The sequence below is a fragment of the Symphalangus syndactylus genome, chromosome 1, assembly GCF_028878055.3.
Source record: "Symphalangus syndactylus isolate Jambi chromosome 1, NHGRI_mSymSyn1-v2.1_pri, whole genome shotgun sequence".
Taxonomy (NCBI): domain Eukaryota; kingdom Metazoa; phylum Chordata; class Mammalia; order Primates; family Hylobatidae; genus Symphalangus; species Symphalangus syndactylus.
Window position 1 is genome coordinate 158,408,304 of NC_072423.2, and position 13,757 is coordinate 158,422,060.

The window sequence follows — 13,757 nt, forward strand, 5'->3', positions numbered from 1 at the left end:
ATGAGCACTCGCGCTGGTGCCAGTGCCACGTCGGAGGCACCGGGCGGGACTCAGGACCTGCGGAGCCGAGGGCAGGATGAGGAGGAAGGTCAGTGCTGACCATGCTGAGTGCCGCCTGTTCCCCAGCATGCCGTGTGCCCCCGTGGGAATCTGAGGTTCCTGCTCCTTCCTGGGTCCTGCAGACTCCTCTCACTCCCCTGGCCCCAGGCTGCTCTCGACACCTGTCCCTGCTGCAGGGACACCAGGCTGCAGCCCCCAGCAGGGATGCCTTTCCTCTTCCATTTCTCACAATAAACATCTCGTTGGATGTCCTGTGGCATTTACTTGCTTTATTTTTTTTTTTGTTTTGAGAGAAAGTCTAATTCTATGGCCCAGGCTGGAGTGCAATGGCACGATCTTGGCTCACTGCAACCTCCGCCTCCTGGGTTCAAGTGATTCTCCTGCCTCAGCCCCTCGAGTAGCTGGGATTACAGGCATGTGACACTACACCAGCTAATTTTTATATTTTTAGTAGAGATGGGGTTTTGCCATGTTGGCCAGGCTGATCTCGAACTCCTGACCTCAGGTGATCTCCCTGCCTTGGCCTCCCAAAGTGCTGGGATTATAGGCATGAGCCACTGCGCCCAGCCCCTTAAAAAATTTTTATCATATATTGACAAAGTATGTGTATTTATGGTGTTAAAAAGTGTGTTGTGATTTTAAATACAATGTAGAAAAATTAAGTGAATTAACATAGCTATCAGATCAAATATTTAACATTTTTTTGTGAGGAGAACATTAGAAATTCACTCAGTGATACTGAAATGTGCAGTACTCAATTATTTGCAGTATTCAGCACGCTACTGATCTAAAAACATGAAGAATATCCTCCTGTCTTGGTTACTGTAGCCTTGTAGTATAGTTTGAAGTCAGGTAGCGTGATGCCTCCAGCTTTGTTCTTTTGGCTTAGGATTGTCTTGGCAATGCGGGCTCTTTTTTGGTTTCATATGAACTTCAAAGTAGTTTTTTCCAATTCTGTGAAGAAAGTCTTTGGTAGCTTGATGGGGATGGCACTGAATCTATAAATTATCTTGTACTGGTACCAAAACAGAGATATAGACCAATGGAACAGAACAGAGCCCTCAGAAATAATACCACACATCTACAACCATCTGATCTTTGACACACCTGACAACAACAAGAAATGGGGAAAGGATTCCCTATTTAATAAATGGTGCTGGGAAAACTGCCTAGCCATATGTAGAAAGCTCAAACTGGATCCCTTCCTTACACCTTATACAAAAATTAATTCAAGATGGATTAAAGACTTACACGTTAGGCCTAAAACCATTAAAATCCTAGAAGAAAACCGAGGCAATACCATTCAGGACATAGGCATGGGCAAGGACTTCATGTCTAAAACACCAAAAGCAATGGCAACAAAAGCTAAAATTGACAAATGGGATCTCATTAAACTAAAGAGCTTCTGCACAGCAAAAGAAACTACCATCAGAGTGAACAGGCAACCTACAGACTGGGAGAAAATTTTTGCAACCTACTCATGTGACAAAGGGCTAATATCCAGAATCTACAAAGAACTCAAACAAATTTACAAGAAAAAAACAAACAACCCCATCAAAAAGTGGGCGAAGGATATGAACAGACACTTCTCAAAAGATGACATTTATGCAGCCAAAAGACACATGAAAAAATGCTCATCATCACTGGCCATCAGAGAAATGCAAATCAAAACCACAATGAGATACCATCTCACACCAGTTAGAATGGCGATCATTAAAAAGTCAGGAAACAACAGGTACTGGAGAGGATGTGGAGAAATAGGAACACTTTTACACTGCTGGTGGGACTGTAAACTAGTGCAATGATTGCGGAAGTCAGTGTGGCGATTCCTCAGGGATCTAGAACTAGAAATACCATTTGACCCAGCCATCCTATTACTGGGTATATACCCAAAGGATTATAAATCATGCTGCTATAAAGACACATGCATACGTATGTTTACTACGGCACTATTCACAATAGCAGAGACTTGGAACCAACCCAAATGTCCAACAATGATAGACTGGATTAAGAAAACGTGGCACATATACACCATGGAATACTATGCAGCCATGAAAAATGACGAGTTCATGTCCTTTGTAGGGACATGCATGAAGCTGGAAACCATCATTCTCAGCAAACTTTCGCAAGAACAAAAAACCAAACACCGCATGTTCTCACTCATAGGTGGGAATTGAACAATGAGAAGACTTGGACACAGGAAGGGGAACATCACACACCGGGGCCTGTTGTGGGGTGGGGGGAGGGGGAAGGGAAAGCATTAGGAGATATACCTAATGTAAATGACGAGTTAATGGGTGCAGCACACCAACGTGGCACATGTATACATATGTAACACACCTATACGTTGTGCACATGTACCCTAGAACTTAAAGTATAATAAAAAAGAAAGAATATCCTCCTGTCTCACGGAGGCTGGTTCTTTTGACCCTCAACTCTCCATATTCCTGCACCCCCCGCTTCTGTAACCTCCAGTCCACTCTCTGCACCTGTGAGTTCCATTGTTTTAGGTCCTGTATTTAGGTGGGGATTTGTGGTGTTTGTTTTTCTGTATTTTGGCTTATTTCATGTAACCTAATGCCCTCCGCTTCCATTCATGTCTGCCTTCCCACGTTTGCCACAGCACTGCTCACAATCACCAAGTCACAGAGTCAACCTCTGTCACCAAAGGGTGAGTGGATGAAAATGCAGTAGATATGGTGTGGAATACTAGTCACTCCTAAAGAGAAAGAAACTCTGTCCTCTGTGATGATTTTTTGTATTGTTCATAGTCTCTTGTCGTGCGTTATTATGACCTAACATTGCATTTCTCCCTCGCTTGCCTCTCTCTGTTTCTGTGTTGTGAGTGTGTGTGCATGTGTGTGTTTGTAGAAGATACTCAGTCACTAGCAGGAAGCACAGCAGTGGATTCCAAATACAATTCTTAGGTGAAGAAACATCTTCAAGAGAGACTCATTAGGTATTTTCTCAGTGCTTGCAAAGTCTCATAAGTCACGTATTTATGCACAGTGAGATTCCTGTCACATGTATGTTCATGGGTTTCCTTTCTTGGGACCGGAATGACCAGGTCGAATCATATACAATTTCTGCTTTTGAATATTTGCTGAATATTGGCAGTTTAATGTAGGTCAACCAACTTTATCAACTCAGCACAGTAAAGGTGCTTAGCTCAGCCTAAGTGGAAGCTTTTATTTGCAGTAACACATTATTTGGGTCATAATAAAATGGAAATGTCAACTAACTGTTTAATAAATGCGCTTGCTCAATGGTATTGAGGCTATGGTGGGAAGGCCACGTACGGGACTCAACACCAAGGGAGGTGACTCATCACCAAGGGAGGTGACTCATCACCGAGGGGAGATTCTGCTGCGTCCGGGGGCAGGGGGCAGCATGGTTTAGCCACGTAAAACCGAGAGACCTAGAGTTGACTTATGGTGGTGTGACTCGCTGAGACACGGCTCTTCATCTCTAAGGCTTGGGTCATGGTGTCTGCTTCAGCACAGTTACCAGAGTGGCGAGGGCTGGGATGGTTATTGGTCTTGGTGTACTAGAAGTCCTGTAATTATTGCCGGTGCTATGCCTAGTTCATCGCTCTCCTGACTCACGTTACCCCCACATATGCTAAAATCTGCTGACACAGAACCTGTTTCCATTTTCTGATCACACTTGAGTGATTCAACGGAGTTGGCATTCAACATGAAATAATGTTATTATAAAATAGTATTTCCCTCTCTCGTAAATATGCTGTCTTTGGGAACCTGGTCCTGCTCTGTGCAGGGCCGATGCTCTCCTACCCACCGCTTACCCTAATGCTCTAGGGTGGACCCCTCAATGCAAACGTGAGTCTGCAGGGAGACAAGTCCGGAGCTCCCGGAATGGGTTAGGAGTCCTGTCTCACACATTTAGAGAGCACCTCACTTTACACTTGTAAGTTACCTACGCCACTTATGACTATGCACTAAAGTGCACCGGGTCTCCTAGATTCTAAGGGGTGGGCTCACACTTTCTGTAAAGGCCCAGATGTGAGTATTCTAGGGTCTGCTGGCTGTCGGGGGGCCTCACACCTGCTCAGCCCTGTCTGAAGCTGGGAGGCACCCACAGCAACATGGTGACCAGCAAGCGGGCCACATTCCAGTAAAACTTTATTCACAAAACAGGCCATTGGCAGGCCCTTGCTTGCCAGCATCTGGACTGAAAGCTCCATTCTCTGGTATTAGTTTGTCTGCATTTGGGCACTTGAATAGCACGTGATGTTTTCTGCATACTTCCCGAATAAACGAGCTGTTATTATTGATGATTAAATATAACTTAAGCAAGAACACGTTCCCCAAGCTGTGAACCCCATGGATGGCAGTCAGGGGTCTAAAGGACTTTTCTCTCCGACACTCTTCACCCTTTCTGTCTTCTCCATCCCATTAGATGCCCACACAGTTCACCCCTCTCTCCTCTCTATCTCATCAGATGCCCCCACAGTTCACCCTCTCTCCTCTCCATCTCATCAGACGCCCCCACAGTTCACCCCTCTCTCCTCTCCATCTCATCAGACGCCCCCACAGTTCACCCTCTCTCCTCTCCATCTCATCAGACACCCCCACAGTTCACCCTCTCTCCTCTCCATCTCATCAGATGCCCCCACAGTTCACCCTCTCTCCTCTCCATCTCATCAGACACCCCCACAGTTCACCCTCTCTCCTCTCCATCCCAGCAGATGCCCCCACAGTTCACCCTCTCTCCTCTCCATCTCATCAGACACCCCCACAGTTCACCCTCTCTCCTCTCCATCTCATCAGACACCCCCACAGTTCACCCTCTCTCCTCTCCATCTCATCAGACACCCCCACAGTTCATCCCTCTCTCCTCTCCATCTCATCAGATGCCCCCACAGTTCACCCCTCTCTGCTCTCCATCTCATCAGCTGCCCCCACAGTTCACCCTCTCTCTTCTCCATCTCATCAGACACCCCCACAGTTCATCCCTCTCTCCTCTCCATCTCATCAGACACCACCACAGTTCACCCTCTCTCCTCTCCATCTCATCAGACACCCCCACAGTTCACCCTCTCTCCTCTCCATCTCTTCAGACACCCCCACAGTTCATCCCTCTCTCCTCTCCATCCCAGCAGACGTGTCCTCTCTTCATCCTTCTCTCCTCTCCATTCCAGTAGACGCCCCCACAGCCAGCCTCTTGGGCATTACAGTGTCTGCACCTGCACTGTGGTGAACATGTGAAATCCAACCAAACCTTCTCAAAGCTTAGGTGGGAATGATCAATTCAGAAATCAATTTTAAAACTAAGATAAATGAGGAATTGGATTAGGAGAACATGTTTGGGATATGAATATTCACCTGCTACATGTTAAAAATGCAGATATTTAAATGTGCCCAGATGGAAAGAGCCCCTAGAAGTGATCGTTACCAAAGGGTGTGTGTAACAGGATGCAGAGACGACATCACGGTGCCAGCCACAGTCATAGGTGGTGCTGGGCGTTCACGTGGGTGAAACCCAAGTCGTTCCCAGCACAGTTAACCTGACTCTGGAGGCCAGCAGAATGAAGACGGCACATGGATGTGTATGTGTCTCCCCGGTCTTGTCTTTCCTGTTTCATCTGAGGTCCCTGTGATGTGCTTCTGATGTCTCCACTGTTAAAATCCTTCAAGGGAATTTTGTCCACACTCACTACAACTTAGCGTGCCCTTGTTTCCTGGAAACACAGGGTTACAGAGTGGCAACTATGAGAATTCTCCCAGTCCTAGCCATTTTCTTCCTTTCTCTCCTCTCCCTGCAGTATCTACCCTGGCCTCCGCCACTGCCCTCCACAGAGCAGTGCCATGGGGTGAAGATCTATCCTGCCCTCCACAGAGCAGTGCCATGGGGTCAAGATCTACCCTGGCCTCCACAGAGCAGTGCCATGGGGTGAAGATCTACCCTGGCCTCAGCCACTGCCCTCCACAGAGCAGTGCCATGGGGTGAAGATCTATCCTGCCCCCCACAGAGCAGTGCCATGGGGTGAAGGCCACGGGGCTTGGGGCTGAGCTACTTTCAGCCTAGAGCCTTGGTGGCTTGTGCAGCCTCCAGCACCTCGTTTCCCTGGGTCACGTTTCTGTCCATAAAACAGGCATCATGAGAGCTTCCCTGCGTTAGGTAGCTGAGTCTCGGCAATGTCATTTAAAATGGAAATAAATGAATTACATTGGAATCCACAAAACGTAAAGGAATATAAGATAAACTAAGATGCGAATAGGCAACAACAAAAATGTGTTGATACCTCCTGGTAACATAATTTTTTTTTTTGCAGAAACTTTCATTACATTAACCCCCAAAGAGTGACTCAGAGGAGTTTCGAGGACTTTCAAGTTACCAGGTTCCCGGCAGGCAGGCCGCTGTCCAGACCCATCACACGGCTGCTTCCTCTGCTCTGTTATCTACACCACGGTGTCAGATTTAGGGAAAAAGAATGATTGGGCACGTATAAATTGAGTTTGGCAGAATGCCTGACATGTGTTGGACTCATCAATGGAATGATAAATCCTGGAAAAATGGAAGGATGGACCCAACTGTTGCACCATCTCTGCTGAGTGGACAGTAGCATGGGGGCACAGGCAGGGTGGATTTGTGTTTAGAACAGGAGCTGAGTGGACAGTGGCATGGGGGCCACAGGCAGAGTGGATTTGTGTCTGCTGAGTGGACAGTGGCATGGGGGCCACAGGCAGGGTGGATTTGTGTCTGCTGAGTGGACACTGGCCTGGGGGCCACAGGCAGGGTGGATTTGTGTCTGCTGAGTGGACAGTGGCCTGGGGGCCACAGGCAGGGTGGATTTGTGTCTGCTGAGTGGACACTGGCCTGGGGGCCACAGGCAGGGTGGATTTGTGTCTGCTGAGTGGACACTGGCCTGGGGGCCACAGGCAGGGTGGATTTGTGTCTGCTGAGTGGACAGTGGCACGGGGGCCACAGGCAGGGTGGATTTGTCTCTGCTGAGTGGACAGTGGCCTGGGGGCCACAGGCAGGGCGGATTTGTGTCTGCTGAGTGGACAGTGGCATGGGGGCCATAGGCAGGGCGGATTTGTGTTTAGAACAGGAGTAACTTAGGCAGCACATCTCACCCATTTTCCCCACATCGGATCAGATCTGAGGCCGTGGAAAGCTTTCTGATCAGGTGTTAACGGCTGCTAGTGGGTGAACTCCCAGAAACACTTGGGCAGGGAAGGGTCTGGCCAGTGTTTAGGTGATGCTGCCAGGGGGCCTCAGGCTCACATCCCTCTGCTGGCTTTTCGAAGAGTTTCAGCTACATGGGTGATGGTGTGAGTTTTGCCAGTGTAAAGTTCTGAGAGTGTCCTCTGTACACCGTTAGTACTGGAGCCTTGTACAGGACTCTGGGCCAGTCCCTGATGTGAAGAAAGGAATGAGACACCATCTCTCCCACTGAAGAATGAGGTGATAGTGATCCTGGGGGACCCGCGGCAGTGATGGTGAATGAGTGGAAGAAGGAACCCGTCAACATGAAAATGCCGTTCGTAATTCTTAAAACACTTAGTCCCTGCCCATAGTCTAAAAAGGCTTTTTTTTTTTCATGCTTGGCTTTCAAATGTATAGAATCATGAAGTGAATCACAAACGTTTAAAGTGGGAAGTTATCAATGGCTGTTTACCCGGGGGTCCAAAACCCCAGGACTGAGGCTGGCCTTGGAGCCCTGGACCCACAAAGCATAGCTTCTGCATGTGTGTGCTTTTCCCCTGGAAGAGGTTTCAGATAATTCATAATTCTCCCAATGTCTTTAAGTGTCCCAAATACAAGGTGGGTGGGAGCTGACATCCAGTCCAATCCTTCACTTTCCTGCTGGAGCAGATGGGTCAGACAACTTGGTTCTGCTCCCAGCTCCGTCCAGCTCCCCAAACCCTGCCTGGTAATCGTGTTTCCTGGTTGTTTCTTGGCTTACAAACACCTGCTCCCCATTTCCTTCCAACAACTCTAAGAGCTTCCCCAGGGCAAGACTCTGGCTTTGTTCTCAGCCACTTGTCCCACAAGCTGGCACCGACCACCCTCTGTGGAGGGACAGGAAATGGATGGGCCTGGGCCGGGCAGACATGTGGCCCAGTCTCAGGGCATGACTTGTCTGGCATTCCGACACCATAGCTCTTGAATTTAGTTGAACTAGGCAACAATGATAGAGTTCGGATTTGTGAAGTTCTAATTTGTGAGATTTGGTTTCAATTTAAAATTTCACTTTTTCGTCTTGGAAGCGATGAACAACTGGATGTATTGGAAGAGGTTATATGGTCACTGGCTCATCACTGGGTGCACCCGGCGTGCATAGAGACGATACAGGGAGGGTCCTGTGGCCCAGGGCTCCCTGTCTGACGTGTAGGTCATAATTAATAACTCTTATGTGCCACTGGCCAAGGCTGAGAAGCAGTTCCGCCCCGGCTATCCACTTGCCCAGGACCTCACAGCCAGCCACAGAAGGCAGGGGTAGCTTCCAGGCAGTTCTTGGCATTACCACCCAAACTAACTTGTGGGACTCAAGATACACAGCAGCGTGGCTGTTGAGAGTAACAGTCGTATTTTCATGGTTCATAGGAATTGCTGATTTCCCAAAGAGTTTTATCTGTCCATGTTTTCAAAATTAAATTAATAATAAATTTTGAGCAAATATGTGAAGTGTAGGGTATTATATTTATAAAGCTAGTCCACTTCCTCCCTCCTCTACAAAAGATGTGTTGCCTAGAAATGCACTTATAAATTTATAGTCAACAACAAAATTCCCTGTTAATGAGTTTTACTCACAAAGACATTCAAACACGCACACATTTATACAAACAGAGACCTGTGCTTGTCCTGAGGATAATCTGAACGACCAGAAAGATACGATGGCTCAAGTTGGCTTTAAAATTTGACCAGGAAGTTGCCCAAGCATACTTCCTTAATTATTATGTAATTAATAAATAACAAAAGCTCTGGTTGTTCTTTAAAAAAATACTTGAAAATTGACAGCCATGGCTCTAATATTTTCAGCTTGGGAATTTGGTTTGAATGGATGGCACTCAGCTCACGGTGAAGTGGTTTTGGAGAGGGAGCTCGCAGACAGTGGGAAAGTGCTTGGAGTGGGAAGGCAGCTGCTCTCACTTACGTCTGATGCTCTCCAAGAGGTCTCTGCCCAAGGGACTTCAGCAGTGGCTCTGGTAGGATGGCCGACTTTGGTGACGTCTTGGGGCTGGAGTCTGACTCTCCGCTCTCCTCGTCCCCCATGGCTTTAATGTAACTCCCGCTTCTCATTCTCCTGCAGGGAATCTCCTCATCTTTGCCACCGGTGGGGTACCCTCCCCACTCATCCTGAGGCACCTGGGAGCAGACAGACACGAAACACGCGTCAGCTTTGTCACTGAGAACGGCGGCATCAGCTCCTCTCTGGAAACAAATCCTCTACAATTCCGTAAAGATAGAGCTCTTTATGGTCATTTATCAGTTAAAGTCAGACACATAAAAATGCATACCCTAAAAGGATATGAATATAAAAATGTGGGTTTTTCTTCATTATAAGTGACAGGTAAACACTGTGGATAAAGTGACAACATGTGAGAAAAGTAAGAGAAGAAGGGACACTTGCAATCTCAGCAGCTGGGACAAAGCACTGGCTAATATTTAGTTTTATTTCCCTCTGGTATAAGAGGAAGTTGAAACTTGAGAAACTGAACAGAGAAGAAAAGGAAGAAAAAAAAGAAGACAAGGAGAAAATGCCTATCTTATTATATATTTATATCTTAATTGCAAGCAAATAAAAGAGGACGGTTTTAACTCTGGAAGCCAAGTTCTATCATACATGCAAATTCTCAGTACTCACAGTTGCAAAAGGATCTTGCCCAGCCACATCACATGCCACCTGACATACCACCAAGCACCTGTGCATGGAATATGCCTGCCTGTTACAGAACTCAGCACCCGTTCATGTTATATATCTGTGTGGTACAGAGCTGATCACCTGTGCGTGTGATACGTCTGCCTGGTACAGAGCTGAGCACCCATGCGTGTTATATGTCTGCCTGGTGCAGACCTGAGCAACCATGAATGTTATATATCTGTGTGGTACAGAACTTAGCACCCATTCATGTTAAATATCTGTGTGGTACAGAACTCAGCACCTGCCTGTGCATGTTATATATCTGTGTGGTACAGAACTCTGCACCCATGCATGTTATATGTCTGCCTGGTGCAGACCTGAGCAACCATGAATACTATTTATCTGTGTGGTACAGAACTCAGCACCTGCCTGTGCATGCTATATATCTGTGTGGTACAGAGCTGACCACCTGTGCATGTTATATGTCTGCCTGGTACGGAGCTGAGCAACCGTGCCTGTTATGTGTCTGCCTGGTGCAGACTTGAGCAACCATCAATGTTCTATATCTGTGTGGTATAGAACTCAGCACCCATGCATATTATATATCTGCATGGTACCAAACTCAGCAACTGTGCATGTTATACATCTGCCTGGCACAGAGGTGAGCACCTATGCCTGTTATATATCTGCCTGGCACAGAACTGGGCCCATGTACCTGCTATATATCTGCCTTGCACAGAGCTGAGAGCCCATACATATAACCCCCCTGTGCTGTGTATCTGACTGGTCGAGAACGGAACCTACGAGCATTTTATATCACCCACAACGGCCCCACAGGCTGCCTGCTGTGTGTTTGTGTTAAGTGTCTCTCTGAGGGGAGGGTAAACCACGAAGACGACAGTGCGGGCCAATATTCCGTTTCCATCCACCATCTGTGAAACTGGAAACCCAACGTGGCCATGAGCAAAAAGTCTTGGAACTGGAACACAACGGTTTGCGCTGCGGGAGCTGCTCTGTGCAGCTCAGGACCTGGTTTCTTTTCCCTACGGTTCATTAGCTTTGAACAGCTCCCCAGAGGCTCTGGATAAACTTCACTCCATAGGTCAAATTCACGTTTACAAAGGCAAAAGAACACAGCATGCAGTCGCTGAGTGTAGAGAACTTCAAAGCTTTCCACAGCAACTAGATCATCATCCACAGCCTGCAGCCAAGGAACTAACACAGTATGTTCTTCATGTTGGAGAAGAGAATCTCCCCAAATGCTGTTTACAGAGAAAGAAAATAAAACATTTCCGTATTTAAAAAGTCTTCAGACAGGGTATTTTCTCCCCTGCTGTAAAATACTTAGATACTGAGGTATATTCTTTATATCACTGTGAAAGGAACCTGCTATCTTTCCAGGGTCCGTATCGCCTGTGAGCCGATCCATAGTGCTACCAGCAGGGATCTGCGTGGCTGGTGGTAAAGGCAGGTCTTTTGGCTGAAGGCCCCTGTGTTCATTCCTAAATGCCATGCCGCACCAGCGCTCTGGCAGATCTGACATCTTCCACATTGCAGCCCAGGACAGGAGCCAAGGAAGAGGGAAAGGCATGTTCATTTCTGTCACTCACATATCCTGGACTTCCAGCCTGGACGAGCAGGAGCTCCCCTCCCCTTACCATGCACCCCGTGTGGCAAGGAGTCCTGAACACCACGCAGTCCCGCAGTAACAAGGCGCAGACACCAGAACACCACACAGTCCCGCAGTAACAAGGCGCAGACACCCCAACACACAGTCCCGCAGTAACAAGGCGCAGACACCCCAACACACAGTCCCGCAGTAACAAGGCGCAGACACCCCAACACACAGTCCCACAGTAACAAGGCGGGGACACCCCAACACACAGTCCCGCAGTAGCAAGGTGCAGACACCCCAACACACAGTCCCGCAGTAACAAGGCGCAGACACCCCAACACACAGTCCCGCAATAACAAGGTGCAGACACCCCAACACCACGCAGTCCCTCAGTAACAAGGCGCAGACACCCCAACACACAGTCCCGCAGTAACAAGGCGCAGACACCCCAACACACAGTCCCGCAGTAACAAGGCGCAGACACCCCGACACGCAGTCCCGCAGTAACAAGGCGCAGACACCCCGACACACAGTCCCGCAGTAACAAGGCGCAGACACCCCGACACGCAGTCCCGCAGTAACAAGGCGCAGACACCCCGACACGCAGTCCCGCAGTAACAAGGCGCAGACACCCCGACACGCAGTCCCGCAGTAACAAGGCGCAGACACCCCGACACGCAGTCCCGCAGTAACAAGGCGCAGACACCCCGACACGCAGTCCCGCAGTAACAAGGCGCAGACACCCCGACACGCAGTCCCGCAGTAACAAGGCGCAGACACCCCGACACGCAGTCCCGCAGTAACAAGGCGCAGACACCCCGACACGCAGTCCCGCAGTAACAAGGCGCAGACACCCCGACACGCAGTCCCGCAGTAACAAGGCACAGACACCCCGACACGCAGTCCCGCAGTAACAAGGCACAGACACCCCGACACGCAGTCCCGCAGTAACAAGGCGCAGACACCCCGACACGCAGTCCCGCAGTAACAAGGCGCAGACACCCCGACACACAGTCCCGCAGTAACAAGGCGCAGACACCCCAACACACAGTCCCGCAGTAACAAGGCGCGGACACCCCGACACGCAGTCCCGCAGTAACAAGGCGCAGACACCCGAACACCACAGTCCCGCAGTAACAAGGCGCAGACACCCCAACACACAGTCCCGCAGTAACAAGGCACAGACACCCCAACACACAGTCCCGCAGTAACAAGGCGCAGACACCCCGACACACAGTCCCGCAGTAACAAGGCGCAGACACCCCGACACGCAGTCCCGCAGTAACAAGGCGCAGACACCCCGACACGCAGTCCCGCAGTAACAAGGCACAGACACCCCGACACGCAGTCCCGCAGTAACAAGGCGCAGACACCCCGACACGCAGTCCCGCAGTAACAAGGCGCAGACACCCCGACACACAGTCCCGCAGTAACAAGGCGCAGACACCCCAACACACAGTCCCGCAGTAACAAGGCGCGGACACCCCGACACGCAGTCCCGCAGTAACAAGGCGCAGACACCCGAACACCACAGTCCCGCAGTAACAAGGCGCAGACACCCCAACACACAGTCCCGCAGTAACAAGGCGCAGACACCCCAACACACAGTCCCGCAGGCCCCTGTGGGTCACGCTGCAGGTGGATCACAGCTGTCGCACCCCCAACGTGGCCCAGACACACGGCAGCAAGCAGCGACACCCCAGCACCACGCACACTAGAAGATCCGGATACTGTCATGAGGAGAGGGTTTGACAGGATGCAAAGTTCTAGATTCTCCGTCCACCCAGATTCCAAGAGGCCAAAAGGCTCAGGACAAGGATCCTGAACTGTGACCGTGAGCTGGACAGACGGCATCTGCGGTCCTCTCCAGCTGGGTTCTTCTAAAGCCTTTATGACCTGGTGCCTTGTACCCAGGTCTGCACAGGTTCAAAGAGGAATACAGACCACGCTGAAAGGGAACTGGAGGTATTCTATGCATCTGTTCTCACCCTGCTAATGAAAACATGCCCGAGACTGGGCAATTTATAAAGGAAAGAGGTTTAACTGACTCACAGTTCCACATGGCTGGGGAGGCCTCACAGTCATGGCAGAAGGTGAATGAGGAACAAAGTCACGTCTTACATGGCAACAGGCAACAGTGTGTGTGCAGGGGAACTCCCTTTTATAAAACCATCAGATCTCATGAGACTTAGCCACTATCATGAAAACAGCACAGGAAAGACCCGCCCCCATGATTCAATCACCTCCTAC

At 49.2% G+C, this 13,757-nt stretch overlaps 1 protein-coding gene and 1 long non-coding RNA gene across 6 annotated transcripts in view; one reads left to right on the forward strand and one right to left on the reverse strand.

Annotated features, from left to right (window-relative positions):
- The window catches only part of LOC129487996 (uncharacterized), a 47,303-nt gene extending 37,733 nt beyond the window's left edge, over positions 1 to 9,570 (forward strand). The window contains exon 3 of the long non-coding RNA XR_008659542.2: positions 9,341 to 9,570. This is a non-coding gene — a long non-coding RNA (uncharacterized lncRNA). The remainder of the gene's footprint in view (positions 1 to 9,340) is intronic.
- The window catches only part of DLGAP2 (DLG associated protein 2), a 926,579-nt gene that overhangs the window by 119,773 nt on the left and 793,049 nt on the right, over positions 1 to 13,757 (reverse strand). For all 5 annotated transcript variants that reach the window (XM_055289522.2, XM_055289532.2, XM_063638236.1 and 2 more), the window contains one exon: positions 9,185 to 9,396. In XM_055289522.2, coding sequence (XP_055145497.1) covers positions 9,185 to 9,396 — 212 coding nt within the window. The remainder of the gene's footprint in view (positions 1 to 9,184; positions 9,397 to 13,757) is intronic.